We start from the raw sequence: 16927 nt of genomic DNA on the forward strand, positions 1-16927 counted from the left end.
AGTTCAAGACCATTTAGGCTTCAGAAAGGTTTGTGCATGTTGGGTGCCACATGTCTTAACGGAACATCACAAAAAAATCTGAATGGAATCTGCTTTGGTATTTTTGATGCACTAAACAGAAAAAAGTGATGAGTTCCTTAATTGTTGCCGGTGATGAAACATGGATGTCGTATTACATGCCAGAAAGAAAACGGCAGTCAAGTGAATGGCATTATCCTCAATCACCAACCAGACCAACAAAGGGTCAAACCACAGCTATTTGGATGCAAACTGACGGCCATAGTCTTTTGGGATCTGTTTGGCAAACTGCTGATTGATTTCATGCCACATGGAATAACCAGAAATGCAGAAGCCTACTGTAAAACTCTATGTAAGTTATGGCAGGCCATTCAAAATCGGTGATTAGAGAAATTTAGTGACAAAATTAGTGATTAAACGAACATTTACATTTTTATTTATACAGATAATATGATTGATATTTAAATAACTAATAGAATAAGTTCCTATCTTCTAAGAACAATTTGACTGATGGAATGCTCTGAATTCAAATGAGCAATACTTATATGAATAATCGTAATAGGTGCTAATTCTTATATACACCAACTCTCTGATGTTCAGATAAACATACCTACTGTTTCAACTGTATATCATCTAACGGTATATCATTTAATTTACTTTTTTTACTTTATGACATTACAATATAAAAAAAATTACTTATATGTACACACAAAGTAAATCTTCTTATAAATTTCAACCAAATATTAAACTTCCAATATCAAATAATGTAAAATAAATAAAAATAGTTGTACAAAAATATTACAATAATAATCTAACTTATTTACAGATATTAATTATTAAATTGGAGTTAAAATTATTTTATCCAATACTAAGGTAAAACCATAAAAATCTATGTTACTGGGTTTTAAAGGCAGTTCCTAACATTTTCATCACTGGCTCGTTAACTGCACTTGTGTAGAATATGCTTTCACTATGTAAAGAAAAGTTAAGAAAAGTTTTAAAATAATTAGTTCTATTGCAGAATTGTTTTGTTAGTATTAAAACATAATTTTTTATATAACAACTAGAAATAAAAATAAAATTTATATTTAAGGTTTATTGTATAACCAAATTCCTCTGATTACCAAATATTTGTTGTAATAAACGTCCATACTTTAATAAGCATTCATTAACTAAATGTTCTACAAAATGTTTCTGATGAAGTTAAACTGAATATGGAAAATGTTTATTATTATGTTTTCATAACGTCTAGTTATATTATAACACTCAAAGTCATTTATCTTCTTTTCTTAGCCAAAGTTCATAAACGTATCATAAGTATCATATACTTATACGTACCATATATATATATATAATTAATAATATCATATATAAACTTTAATGAATACACGCACAATGAGTTTAATCAACAATTAAATACTGAATCAATGTAATTTACAAACAAATTTACAAATACACAATATTGAATTAGTTGAAACATACCTGTAACCTACAGTTGTACGGAATTTTCTTTTTAGATTCGTCATCAACATCATCGTTGTCTCTTATTTGTGCTCTGACTAATTCTTTTGAAGTTAAAACATACTTTTCAAACAATGAGTCTTTAAGCTTTTGGCACTCTTGTTGAAGATGTATTATAACATTTCCCATTGTGTCCATAGTTACCAGAGGTATACTACCAAGATAACGGCGATGTAAATCATGTATGACATCAGTTAATAATCTGGAAAAAATTCAAGTAAATTAATAACAAAATAAATCCATTTAAATACACACCTGATTCTTAGAAAAATACAAACCTGAGGCTAGTGTATGTGGGATATGGAAATGGAATTTTGTAGCGTATGAAAAATGTCATGCCAAACTGGGATTTGAACCTGGGGGACCAAGATGCTCTACTCTGCCACAGAGAGTGCCAATTTTTATCATATATTTGTATAAACACACATACAAAAACACAATAATAAAACACAAGCTAGTTTAGCTTGCTGTTTTATAACTGTGTCATTTGATGCTGTTTCATGCTGATAAACCATAGACAACTCTCTAGTTAATCGACCTGCAATATATATATATATATATATATATATATATATATATATATATATATATATATATATATGTATAACTCTAACTGCAATATAAAAAAAAAAAGATTTAAACCAAGAAAACTGGATCCTTAACTAAATTAACATAATCTCTAACAAAAATTGTACACAATTCAATAAATTTTTTCATATAATACGAAATTAAGTAAATATTAAGTGTCATATAGTCTCATAATGAATTTAATGAAATACATGCTTTTGTTCCATTCACTGAAGACAGGTTTTGGAATCAGAATTTGTACTTTTAACAAGTTTTTGCATTTGATCACTAAAACAAAAAGAAAACATTGAATTGTGATTTTGTTTCAAAAAGATATTAGATGACCTACAGGTCATGTACATTGTTTCCTGTACATGACTTACAGAAAATCATAAAACACTATGGTATTCTTAATTCCAAAATTAGAAAACTAAACATCATTGCAAATAACCAGAAAAAATGAATGAAAAAAAGCAATAAGATGAAATATATCCATTAATTTAAAATTTGATCTGGTGAAAATGAATATTCTCACTGCTAACAGTCATAGATTGTAAGAATTGTTGATTTATTTTCAATTTAATAACAGATAAGCGTTTTCTTACAGATTATCATTGTTAAAACACAGTAATCAATTACAGCAGACTACAGAAAAATAAAATAAAAATAGTAGGAGATAATTTAAAGATTCCCAAAAAAATCATATTGTAAATACTTGCCTATGGTAGCTTTGTCATCGCTTACAGCACTTAACTCTAGAATCTGACGCTGAAGTGCATCATGTTGAAAGTCATGCGCTTTTCGTATGCCTTCTAAAGCTTTCACCTGTTGTAGTGCAATTTCTACTTCTTCCAAAAGTTTAGACTTTTCAGCTTTCAGTTCAGCCTGTAATAAATCCAGCAGCTGCAGTTCAAGTAACATTTCTGAAGATGTGAATGTTAGACTATATTATAAACTAATCAGTATAGCATATTATACAGTATAACATGAATATATTTTAACAATGCACTCATCAATAAAATAAATATTAACAATTAATATACACAGTATGTCTGAAATCAAAATACAAATACAGATTTAAAGATAAACGAATTTACTCACATCAGCCCTCTAGATAGAACCCTTCTATAGTTATTCACTTGTTGCAGTACCAGTAGAGCCTGTCAGATGCTCTGGAGAAATCACTTTGTGGGATTGCCTTCAACTGCTCAGTGCAAGCCTTTTGGGTGGCCGGAATGTCATCGAAAAAGGGGCCTTTCATCTTCAATTTGAGTTTCAGGAGTAAAAAATAGTCTGCTGGAGCCAAGTTGGGTTGGATAAGATGGTATTTTGGTTTGTGACGAAATAATGTGTTAAAACTGTTGCCATGTGTGCTAAGACATTGTTGTGCAAGAGAGTCCAACTGCCTGGATCCCGGTACTCGAGCTGCATTTGACAAATGTGACACATCAGGCATTTTATTACTTCCAAATTGAATTTAGAATTCATGGTTTGACCAGTTGGGACAGTTTGACCCGTTGCGCATGCACTTTTGCAACATTTTCATCATGAACAGCTGTTAACGGCCTCCCACTTCATTCATCATCATCCAACGACTATCTACCATCTTTAAACCGCTTCCAGTAAGTGTATGTTGTAGTACAAGATGTGGCTTCATCACCGAATGCTTACTGTAACATAGAATAAGATTCAACCAAAGATTTTTGAGGTCGAACACAAAATTTTACTGCACTTCCCTGTTCAATGTCACAGTCAATATAATTTGAGACTGGAGTGATGAAACGTGATTAAATTTTGTACACATACTTGACATCGTACTACATAGTTCCTTGGTTGTCCAAGAGATGCCGCTACGTGTATTGACTACAGAAATTTAGTTTGAAAACTTTTCAGACAAACTGTGTATACTTGTTTACCAAAAAATAAAATTAAAAAAGGCTTCATATCTGAAATCATAACCTTAACAGCCAATGTATAATAAAATTTCACCTTCAAATTAACATAAACAGAATCTAAAGTGAGACACCTGTTACATTTTCAACAAGATAAACTGAGGTAAATAAATACTCAAACAACTAACACGCAATGAATATTGTGTTAGATATTCTACTTTCAAAAGCAATGCAGTATAATGAGAGCAGTAATTAGCGATTTAACTGCTTCAGGAAATTTGTTTACTTGAATCTTTTCTCAATTATAAAATAAAAATTCTGTACTGAAAAAAGTTTATTTCACCATAAGTAAATTTATCTCTGAATAAGATTAAATCTTAATTGTTAGTAAACAACAAAATAGCAGTATTTTACTTTACTAACCAGGTATTTTTCAGTAGATAACAGATTTGTTTTTAATTGTGAATACTGATCATGAGAGACACTATTTACAAGTTGATTACGAAGCTCTGCTTCCAGGAGTTGAGCTGAAAGGTTATGTTGTACCATAGCAGCATTATCAGTTTCTAGTTGCTTGCATCTAGCCTCTAATTCTGTGACCTGTTCTGTAACAGAAAAAGTAACCTAAGAATAAAATTACTAACTGACATAAATTTATCTGAACACTTACAAATTATTAGCAATCACATTTATAGAGAATGAGACAAGTTATTAACAAATCTTATGCAGCTAATATACAAATAAATCTTATATAGTACAAACCTAATATAATTAAAATGAGAAAGATTGTTCTGTAGAAAATTTATGTGAATGAAAGTAAAAAAAATATATAGCTTTAACAAAGTTTTGAACTTTTATTTATTGTGTGTTAAATGAATTAATTTTTTTCTATAAAAAAAAGCCAATAATAAAAACTACTCATAAAAACATCACATGCAGCTTCATAATGCTGAGAGATTCTCCACTGATGTTCATGAAAGAGGCAAATCATTCTGTAATTAATAACTTTCATGTAGAATTAAATGTACAAGCGTTGCAAATTAACTTCCAACTGTCTAAGCAACCGAAATCAAATTTTGTGTATTTTGCACTGCCCTACAAAAACTTCATTGATTCCAGGCTATATAGCCAAATTAACAAAAATAAAAATGTTTTATTCATTTTTTAAAATGTACTCTATGCTTCCAGGAGAAGTAAACACCTAAGGTAACAAACTTTGGGCTCCGTGCCTCCCAGGCTTTCTAGTTGCCTTCAATTAATTAAATTAAAAATATTAAATTTCAAAAATACATTCTTTCTTTAAATACAAGTAAAAAACTCAATAATGAAGTAAAAAATTTCATTTCAGACATACTTTCCTTCTACCAGACATCTAATTTTCTTCAATTACAAAAAAATTAAAATATTTTAAACATTCTTTCCAAACCACTCATGTTCAAGAGTAAAAAATTCTTAGAATTACAATTTGGCCATGAACTTCTAGCTTCTTTCAATTAACAAAAAAAGATTTCTACTATTAAAACAATTATTTTTTAAAAATTGAAGGCCGTAAAATCTTATGCGCTCCAAATATTTTGAACCAGGCATTTTTCATTCCCTATCCTTCTTAATATTCAACAATTTGAAATATTACAATGTATAAGCCTTCTAACTCATTCTATCCTTTATAGTCAATTAAAAGATTAAGTAGTATTACAGCACTGTAAAGCCTAACAATGAGTAGGAATAGGAACAAATAAATGAAAAGAAAAACACTGGTTGGCGTAACATAAATGAGAAATAATGAACAAACTGCAACAGTTATAGTTTGATTATCTACTGAAAAAAATTGTACCTAAATAATTGAAATTCTATGACGTACTAATTTTCTTCTTTTGGTTTTATGTTATTAAAATAAAAAAATACACAAATGAATGCTGTGTGATACGTAGAAAAATAAACTTACAAATATAATATATATAATATGAGTATATATAATATTAACATACTATTATTTTATTGAAATTAATCTTTTTAAGATTCATCTTATTTCTCTGTACAGTTAAATTATATATTTTAAATTCTACTAACAAACCACTTAGTATAAACAATTGTGATAAGGCACCTCAGTCATGATTGAATCCATATTAAATTGAACATTAAAATAAAAATACTAATAATATTAAAATGTTACAATATGCTGCATTATTAATATAAAACCACATGATGTAATGTTTGTTACAGCACTGTGACTGTGCTGTAGCATGTGCACAAACCATGATTTTATTTTAATGATGCAGCAATAATATCAATATTAATAATATTATTAATATATCAATATTTTTAATATATTTATTTTAATGTGTAATTTAATAAAAAGAATTCAATCATGATTGAGGATGCAGGATCCTGTAAAAGTACTATCATGATAAAAGTAAGGTCTTATCTCAACTGTCTGTACTAGGTGGTTTATAGTAGTATAATTTAAAATAATAATAATATAAATGAATAAATATTAAATACATAACATTCTTTTTATTTAAGGAATGTTCAATCTATTAAACTAAAGAAAAATGAATACCAAAATGTAGTTTTTTAACACTTTTATAATAAATAGCTATACAAAAATTGGTAAATGGATTAGTGGTGACATGTTTCCCAACACTCCCTTCTTGAATGCCTAATGACACTGAACTAACTGTTCTTCAGCAATATTTTAAAGGAAACGGTAGATAATGATAAACTAAAATAAACGTGTTATCTTATTCTCTTTTAAATTTTTATTTGGTGAGAAGCTGGATATGGACTAGGAATGATGAATCCCTTCTGTTCGGAAGATTAGAACTGTTTATGAGTTTGCTCTGCTGAGGTCTAATGCTGCACATTACTGCCTATCCAGCCACTTTGACTCAGGCTAATAATGGAACATTCATTGGGTGCAAAAGAAAAAAGTACTGAAAGAAATACAAAGGGATCAAATAGGATCTCCACAAGTGGAGGAAGAACAAAAAGAAAACATCCACCTTGTTTACCAAAGTGAGAGAAGCATACGGCACTAAACGTAACTGCTTAGATGATAGAAGTCCAACTTCTGACGTAGATGATAGGAGGTCCAAGCAGGAAGAAAATTCATTCAAGGCATCTTATTTCCTATGGAAACTGTACAGACACACTAATTTTCTAAGTTGAAAAGAGTCCCTATAGATTGTAGTTCTTAATTGAATAGACTGATTTTATAAATAAAACCATGGCTTAAATTAAAAAACTGGAGCATGGTAAATTTTCTCTATTTCTCAGCTTGTATGTACCATGGATGGCTGCATAAAACTGCTGTGAATAAGGAAATTAAAATATGAATTGAGGAAATAACATCCTACAGTAAACCTGAGGAGAACAGAGATCTTGGGACAGGAGAGTGCAAGAGTATTTGAAGAATGACTGCTGTTATTACGAGCTGCCAAAACTCTTTTAAATGGTGAATCTTTTGACATCCTGAATGTGCTCAGCATTCAGAATGTAATGCTGAATGCTCAGATAAAAATATCTGAGTGGAGCTTGTAAGTATTACCCTTCAGGAAAACTTATTACCATACTTCATGCATTACTGAAGATTGAAGATGTCAGAAAAGTCTTCTAGCATGTTAAGTTTATTCTTGGGGATAGGAAGAGTTACTTACAATATTCTCAAGAGAGTGGATAAAGAAATGAAAGTAGATAGAAGAAATCAAATCCTTCATGTAAACCTACACCACAACTATATAAAGAGTTCACTCTAGCCCTTAAAGATTTTCCCAGGCCAAATTAAGGGGGTTAGGAAATACATGGGATAAGTAGATACATACAGTTGAGTAAGAGTATAGTATAGGTATAGTTTAGTAAAGTATTATAGTGTAGTAAGGGTAGTATAATGTAGCAAGCTGACACATAATAACTTAGCATCAATATATACAATTTGATTAACAATACTAATTGATGTCTTTCACAAATACAACAACCACGTAAATAATCTCAAAAAATTTCTGATATTAGGAAGACAAGCATAATTTTCAGTTCAGTTTATATTCCATCGGATACTAAGGATTGGCAATGAGAGAACTTGATCTGGTATGGTTTTCTGTGAATTGAAAAAGTCACTCATTTAACTTAAATTATCATGTTTATTGGCACCTGTTGTAAAGGTGAGCTGTTGCTAAATTTTCTTCTTATAAATAATTTTATACTCCTAATCTAGCAGAAGTAGTACTATGTTGATTATGTTCTACCATTACACATATAAATGGTAGGTATTATTTCCAGAAAAATATCATACGACCAAATAAGTGCAAAATACAATTTTTGTAATTTATTTTACAAAGGAAGGAAACTTTTCAATTTCTATGGATAAGAGTGCCATATCATAAATATTTCATGTTACAATATATTTTAACGTGATTTATGATGTAACTTCCCTTACAAATTATTAAAACAGGTATTGTTTGTATCATATAACAAAATTAACTAATAGAAGTACTACAAAGTGGATTATGGCATGGAAAGATCATATTGATGGTAATATGTAAGCAGAAGTTTAATTTTATATACCTAGATTTCAACAATAATTGATTTTTTTTAAATATTCATATCATGCTAATTATGAAGTCAATTAGATTTGCTATAATTGAAGATTATTAGGAAAAGGGGTGACCCTATGTGTGTGTGTGTGTGTGTGTGTGTGTATATATATATATATATATATGATCATGATCATTGAGATTTTTACTTGCTCTAGAAGTAAAAGTTTTGAAAAGAATGTTTAGAACATCAAAATAACTTTATATATTTTGAAGAGTGGAGGAAATAAGTAATTATAAAGACCTTGATTGTGACAAGGATTCCTAACTTTTTTCTACATTCTTCAGGTTTTTATACTTATAAATGAAGTTGGTTAAAAAGTTAATATCACAATTTTTTTTTGTTATTGAAGGAATTTAAGAAACCTAAGAATACCTGGAATGACAAAAAGTCTCAAATAACAAGGTATGGGCTCTCTGGATGGCAAGAAGGTCTGAACCTCTTCTTTAATCTGTATTGTAATTATTTTCTGAAGGTATCATACATTTTTAAAAAAAGAACTGTTACCAATTTTACCATATTACCAATTTCAATTTTTGTTGATCTTAGAACATTAGTACCTACTAAATAGTCCTTTCATTTCTACTAGATACAAATTTTACATACATAGAATTTAGCTGAAGATTATAACATTATTACTGTAATAAAATTTTCATTCTTATCTTCCTTAGTAATCATTCTTTTTTATTTATTCTGTATTTTTTTTTAAGTGAATAATAAAACTGTTTCAAGTAAGATCTTCTTATAAACATTTAGAATACTTGCAAGGAAATAAAATTAATATGTGAATATTATTTATATAAAACAATTTTAAAAGACAAGATGAAAATTAATTTTTTTAATACATAATCCTCGATATAAGTTTGTTAATTATACTCAGGACAATTTTTTATTTGGTACTCAGTATAAGTAGCTTTTCTACATGAGCAATAAGTCAATGCCAACAATTTTTTTTTTTTAATCGCAAAAGCTACAACATTTAGAAGCAAAATGCAAAATTGTTATTTTTATTTGCAGATTGAATAATTCAAAGTTTTCATTGCTGTTTTAGATACCTCCAATTATTATTTCCCTCAAGTCCAAAGAGCTTATTGGTATACTAAACCTCATTGTTTGCCATCTTGTTGTCAGTTACTGGTGAAGTTATAGCTTTTATTATTATTTCTTTACAACTTGTGCAGGTATACCAGATAAGCATCAGTTATTGCTGTGTTTAGGATATCACACAGAAGATAGTGAGGCAAGAAATTTGTATTAATGCCCCAGTTTTTATTTTTATATTTTTGATTAAGTGTCTTTTCTTTCTTAAAGAAGTGGTTTGGAATGGGTTGTAAGATTATTGTTACAAATCTATTTTGTTATGTTTTGTATGATACTGGAGTAATACTTCCATACAACAAAAAGAGACTTGTCCTAGTTTTATGACGGTTATATCTCTTATTGGTAAACTTTAGATGACAGTTTCCTCCTGAAATTTGCCAGGCATTTCCAACACAGCTGTTAATTTTTTCTTTCAAGTCTTTTAGTTAATGGTAAATTGGAGAACCAATTATTAGTAGTCGTAGCCTTTTATTGTTACCATTAATTCATCAACAAAAATTTTTTGCTGCCTTTTTTGCAGCACTGTTCTTTTGCCTAAATACAAAAAGCATTTATCACATAATTATACTGTTATCACATATTAGTATAATTTTCAGACCACATCTGTTTGGTTTGCTTTCACAAAGAGTCTAAATGAGCTTTTGTTCCAAATACCTATTAATATTTCATCAATGATAACACAAAAATTTGGTTTATAGTTTTGTTGAAGTTTTTAATGAAAATTTTCTACGCATTAGAAATTTTAGTTAATTTATCCATTTCCTTGCAAAGCTCTCTGGTAGTCTTCTCACTAAACCTCAAATAAACCAAATAAAAATAGAATTATCTTTTTCAGAATGTTGCTCTTATCTGTCCACAAAAAAATGTTGTGTTTAACTATGTTTTTAAGGGAAATGGTTATCGCTGAGTGCAGCAACAAAAAGTAGAATTTCAAACTGCCAACTGGTGCAATTACTGTTGAACCTGGCCAAACAAGCAACATATTTTTTATATAGGTCTTGTGACTTGCTGAATTCATAAGGTTAGTTTCCTAAAAATCATTTTTCCCTTCAAATGTTTTGACATCCACCATCACTGTCTCCCTTTGATTGCAAAATGGCTCATGTGATACAAGAGAAACATTTTTTACACACATTCATCCAGCTAATCTTTATCTGTAATTATTATTACGATGAAGGGTGCACATCAAAGAGGGCACGAGGGCAAAATTGGGGGCTTATACAGAGAATTATGTTATTACTATATAGCCTATGACATTTCAAACCACAGGGTTTTTCAAAATACCCTGAGGAACCTTATTCCTCAGGGAAGAAAAGGGTTCCTTCTTCTTACAAGTAAGCTTAAAAAGTGTACATATTTTTCAAATCAGTTTAGTAATTCTTGATATTACCCTGGACAAATATACAAATTCAGAATAGTAGGAGCCAGAAAATAACTACTGTTAAGAACTGGGTTAAGAAGAGAAGTTTTAAACATTACTCTCTCCTTAGTTTATGTTACCATCTTATAATTGGAACTAAGATGGTCTAAGAAGTAAGTATCTCAGAGGTCTGAATTTAGGTTCATTTATTGGTATGTTTAAAATTAGATGGACAATAAAGAAGTTGTAAGTATTTAAATCTGTAGGATTTTATAGAAATTTTCACCATTACTACTTTAGAGTCCACTCTCATTGCTTCATCTCCTCTGAAAATATTTAAGAGCAATTCTTAATTTTGAATGTATACCAGTTTGGAAGACTAGTGGAGTAGTCTTTATTCCGAAACCTGAAAAATACAGTCACACTAATCTTATAATATTTCAACTTACTTCTCCATCATTCTTTGTTTTAATGCTATTGGATGAGAAAGTGACATAGAACTACATGTAGCTTTAAGTACTTCTCCAAAAATGTCAAGTGACAGCATTGCATCAGCTCACAGGAGGATTGAGGAGACAAGAAGTTGTTCTTGGAGCATTTCTTGATTTCAGAGGACATTCAATAACACCTATAACTCTACTTTGTGTGTGACCTGTGAGCATGGTGATATTATAATTTTAAGGTGGTTAAAGTCTCTGCAGTTTTGAAGGCTGCTCAGGTAAATTAATTCAGAAAGAAGGCAAAGATTTCAGCAGTTAAGGAATGTCACAGAATGAAACAGAACTGCCACTATCATAGATAATCTACTTGTTAATATTAATGTATACAGATGGTACACATAAGACTAAGTTGATGATCTTGATATTCAAGTTAAGAGTAGTTTACAAAGTACTTTACAAATAATGTTCTATACCTTTCACATTGAAACGAAAACTGTGGAATTTCCTTGAGGGAACTAGCTAGATCTTCTATGAGGTCAAATCTAGCTATTATTTTAGTATGAGACTGATCAGGCTTTCATGTACATAAATGTATTATCAAGGTGATGTGATCATGTTTGGCGTTAATAACTGCTTTTTTGGTAAATCCTGGGACTTTAGCCTAGGCTTGTACTAGTTTACAGTTAAAACATAGCTAATGTTTAAGGTAATCATTTGGTAGCATAAAACTCCTCAAGTAGTGACCAAGGAGAAGGAAGCACACCTAGTGATTACCTTGTCTTCTTATCTAGAAATTTTAAAAATAAACAAACAGTGCTCTCGAAATTCCACTGCTGAAAACTCACTTGACCTTAGCATTTTTGCTGATACAAGAATGATTGCTTACAAAATATCTTGTTTTGAGCTTTGGAGAAATACAGTAGTCTTTCAGGCATATATTTGCTGATTTTATCAGCAAATGGATGCACTTGCCAATAGCTAGGCGATGGCAAGAGTTATATTAATAGATGTGTAATTTTATGTTCAGATTGTCAGGAAGCACTAAAACTCTCAGTACAAACCAGTTTGGGTCTATACTGGTCTGGAATTGTCATAAGCAATTTTAGACCTTTCATCCATTAATGACGTAGAATTGCACTGAGTGCACAGCACACAGTCAAGCAGGAGGCTAATGTGAGGGCTGATTCCTAACTAAGCAGACCGTGGCTTTAGAAAGTTATAATTATCAGTTTCCTGTCTGGGCAAGGTAACTCAGATTTCATCTGAGAGTTACAGTACTTTATAGAGAAGTTATAGACTATACTCTGTAGAGAGTATACAGATTATTTCAATAGTCGAATAAACTTTTAATATTAGAAAAATATTAATAAAAATATTTTCCCATTTAGGAGGATCCAGTGAGTTTTAATTGCTTGTATGTAAAATCTAACGTTTTCTTCATTCTCTATAATAAAATATAAAAATGTTGTTTTTTTATCAAAAATTGATTACCAAATAAACAATGAATAAAAAAACCAGAACACATAAAAGCAAGTATTTAAAAATCGGATGAAATCCTGAGCCCATAATCAGGATTATGGGCTCAACTGATTTATCCTAATCAGTTTTTTATATTCAAATCAAGAGACAAGCTTTTTTAATTGTAGGTGTAATATTTTTCCAATGATATTATACAATGAACTTTCCACACAGGTAAAAGGATCTATCTGCATTTTTCACGCACCTATATTTCACAGTCGACTAGCTTATTACAACTTCACATTATCTGAAAAAATAAATTATACTGCTACTGAAAGTAATAACAAGCAAACAAGCTTTGACGGTTTTGACATAATGTTAGATATAAGTCGATGTGTAATGTAAATATTTTGGGTAAGTTGTTATTTATAAATAAAAAAATATGATTAAAGAAAAATTAATGTTTGCGTAAGAAAGATATGCCTATTACTATGAAAAGCTGAATAAAAATAAAAATAAAACTACTTAATTTTTTAAACATCAAAACTTAAAAAATGTATACAAAGGACATTTTTATTTTTGTCAGAGAGGTTAAAATTGCTCTTTCAAACTTCCTCTATAAAACTGTCATTGCTATTTAAATGATTATTTGCATTGGGGATTAAGCGACCTTGTTTATCAGAACAGTGGTAGATAACAATTTACATTTTAACCTAAATAATCTATTCAGAATAATATTTTGTAAATTATCTAAACTTTTTATGAGATATGACGTTAATAGTAAATACTTAAAACTAAGTAACTAACAGTAAATAACAAAGCAGAACTTGATCAAATTACCTCTTCAGGATGTTCTGTAACAGTAGACAACACAGATTTTGTTTTCTCATTAACCAGTTCAGTCTTAAGTTGTTCACACTGTTCCTTCCAGTAAGACAATTCTTCACTAATCCTTTCTTGAAGATTCTTTGAACTTGTTTCCTAAATAATATCAAAAATTAAATGAAACTACATGTTAAGAAAATTAAATTTATTATTTATAAAAGATGAAAGATTTCTATCTAATTATAATTTTTTTATTAAAAAAAAGCAACATAGAAAAAAAATTATCAATAAATTAATAAATCAGTAATTAATAATGGTACAACCAAGGTCTCAAGTTCATCAAAGAAATGAGGACTTCTCATATACTGAACTGAACCTTCGGCTGATGTGACAAATAGACTAGCTGCTGGTACTAGTCTGATTGAAAGTTACAAGGGTCTAAATCACACAAAAAAAATTTTCATTAGCCAAAGACATTTTCAGTTTTTAAATTATTAACTATAAACTTAATTTTAAGTTCAACTAATTTATCGACTATCTTGGTAATGGTATACTGAAGAGAAATTTTAGGATTTTGCACTTATAACTAAGTTGTAATTGGCCAACAATTGGAAAATGTACTTTACTTATATATTTTTTTCTTTAACTTTATGTTATCCTATCTTTACAGAGTTGTAAGAGGCAGGTACACATGTAAGGTGTTTATCCTGAGTTCATACCCACTGATTATGACATTCCATGAGCTACATTTTGGGGTCTTGTTTGTTGAAAAGATTATCACTAGAATCAATTTTATATGATGATATCATTACTTTGGTGGCACTACTTGAATTTAAAAATATTCAATTTTTCAATTTAATTCTTACAAAAAGGCTAAATGGTGATATCTAGTTTTGCACGTTTTTGAATGAGAATAACACTCAACTGACTGAGTTTGAAAATACGAGGGTTGTCTGAAACGTTTTGAGCCTCAACATGAAGATGGCAGCACTTATCAACAAAGGTCAGGAAATGTATTCACGCATACATTGAAAGGTATACACTAAAATCTCAATCATTTTGGACACTCAGTTGTTGTTTGATAATTGTTTGAGTAAGTCATTGTGAGTGTTTTTGTGAAAATGGAAAAATCTCATACCGTGCCAAGATTACATTACTTGCATTTGAAAGGCAATATTACGCCTATGCAAATTAAAACTGTGTTGGACATGGTCCCATCATCTGCTGCTATGAAAAGATGGGCAGCTGAATTTTAATATGGTCATACCGGCTTGGTTGATGATGAGTGTTCAGGGCGGCCAAAAACTGCAACCACCACCGACATCATCGAAAAAGTTCACCAAATGGTACTGGATGACCAACAAATTAAGGTTAGAGAGATAGCAGAGGCTATGGGCATTTGAAAGAACTTGTTTTTCATATACCGAGTGACAGATTTGGTATGCGTAAGCTATTCATGCATCGGGTGCTGCATTTGCTTACTTTGGACCAAAAATGCATTCAAATGAACATTTCCAAGGCCTTGCTGGAGCAGTTTAAGCAAAATGAGTCATATTTTTTGCGCCGATTCATAACTATAGATGAACTGTGGATCCACCACAACATTCCTAAAATGAAACAATAGTCAAAACAGTGGACTGTCAAGGGTGAACCTGCTCTGAAAAAATACTTTGACTGGCTTTTGTAGCATTATGGGTTTAGCAACTGTAAACCTTAATCTTTTCAAATGAGAACCCAGAAACTCTCCTCTAATTTCCAATGGTGAACATTAAACAATTGAGGCATACAGTGATGCCTCAATTGATTATATTGGTGACAGTCATTCGAAGACTGACTAATGAAACTCTCCTTAAATACTGTGGTAGATCAGTCGTGAGAAAAAGTAAATTGCAGAAATTTCTATGGAAGCTGCATATGTTGCTACAATAGAGGCAAACAAATAGTTGGTTTGGCTTGACATCTGATTAAAGGAAGTTGGTACACCTGATGTCACTTAAAAGCCAACTCTCTAAATAGATAACCAGAGTGCCATTTAACGTAAAAACAAACCAGTGTGTCACAATAAATCAAAAGTAGATGCCATTACGTGAGGAAGATGGTGAATGCAACGAAGCATTCAATCTCAAAAACCAGCAACAGATACATTTATAAAAGGTCTATCATCTGCTTAAAGTAATAAAAACACTCTTGCCTATGAAAATCCAATATAGACTTCTGAGAGCTTGAATAAGATTGAGGAGTACAATATTTTCGTACAATGTTAATGTTTTATTTGTTTCACAAATTATTTATAATAATTATTTTTGTGAGATGTTAATTTCTGAGATTTTTTAATAGAATCGATAGTTTGCGTGATTATTAAGATGGTATATATGTACTTAATTGTGATGATTTTTTTCTTCCTTTGTTCAGTCACAATATTTCTTTGTAACCTATCTCCGTTTATTTTGGCGAGTTTTTACATGAGACTAATAAAACGACTGACGCTTGCTAGGAATTATCATTTAACCGATCTGTTTTCCACTAATTGTAACATAATTGAAAGCTTCAAAAGTCTATTACAAAACTGTCAACTATCAATTGTTCTTTTTTATTAGTATCAGAAAATAAATATTATAATTTTCGATAGAAAGAAAATTACTAATTAAAAACCGACATATGAATTTTTTAACATGTTGCTTAAACGATTTTACAACGAACTCAAATGATTTTACGTCATAGGTTAAAGCCCACAATACCATCAATACAAAAAAAAAACTGAAACTTAAATACGGTATAAAATTATTTACTTACTCAGATAAACAAAAATAAACACCAACAAATTAATAATATTGAATATAGAGCTCTCCTTAACAACGGTTTCACGCTACTCACACATTTGCCAAACTTCAGTACATACGATATATCGTCAAAACTTCAAAATATATCGATATAAAAATATATATACTTACATACGGTATTCCTCAACAGACTAAATAATTTTTCATTCACGGAACAGCTAAACTGGTTAAATATAAAAATACTGAGATATTCGTTAAATTCTTAGAAGTGATTGTTATTTATAAAAAAAATTAATAATAAGCCGGAATTTAATAATAATAATTATTTTGATAAACATAAAGCGTCACACAAAAACGTAGTAGTTACACGTAAAA

General features: G+C 30.0%; 1 protein-coding gene across 1 annotated transcript in view; it reads right to left on the bottom strand.

The window, feature by feature from the left end:
* Window positions 1–16652, bottom strand: part of LOC142320410 (stAR-related lipid transfer protein 3-like) — a 207669-nt gene extending 191017 nt beyond the window's left edge. The window contains exons 1-5 of the mRNA XM_075358122.1: window positions 16566–16652; window positions 13788–13928; window positions 4422–4603; window positions 2826–2991; window positions 1501–1741 (exon numbers count right to left, since the gene is read on the bottom strand). Of these exons, the coding sequence (XP_075214237.1) occupies window positions 1501–1677 (177 nt within the window). The 5' untranslated portion in view covers window positions 1678–1741; window positions 2826–2991; window positions 4422–4603; window positions 13788–13928; window positions 16566–16652. The remainder of the gene's footprint in view (window positions 1–1500; window positions 1742–2825; window positions 2992–4421; window positions 4604–13787; window positions 13929–16565) is intronic.
* Window positions 16653–16927: the final 275 nt, after the last annotated feature.

The sequence above is a fragment of the Lycorma delicatula genome, chromosome 2 (assembly GCF_047948215.1).
Source record: "Lycorma delicatula isolate Av1 chromosome 2, ASM4794821v1, whole genome shotgun sequence".
Classification (NCBI taxonomy): Eukaryota; Metazoa; Arthropoda; class Insecta; order Hemiptera; family Fulgoridae; genus Lycorma; species Lycorma delicatula.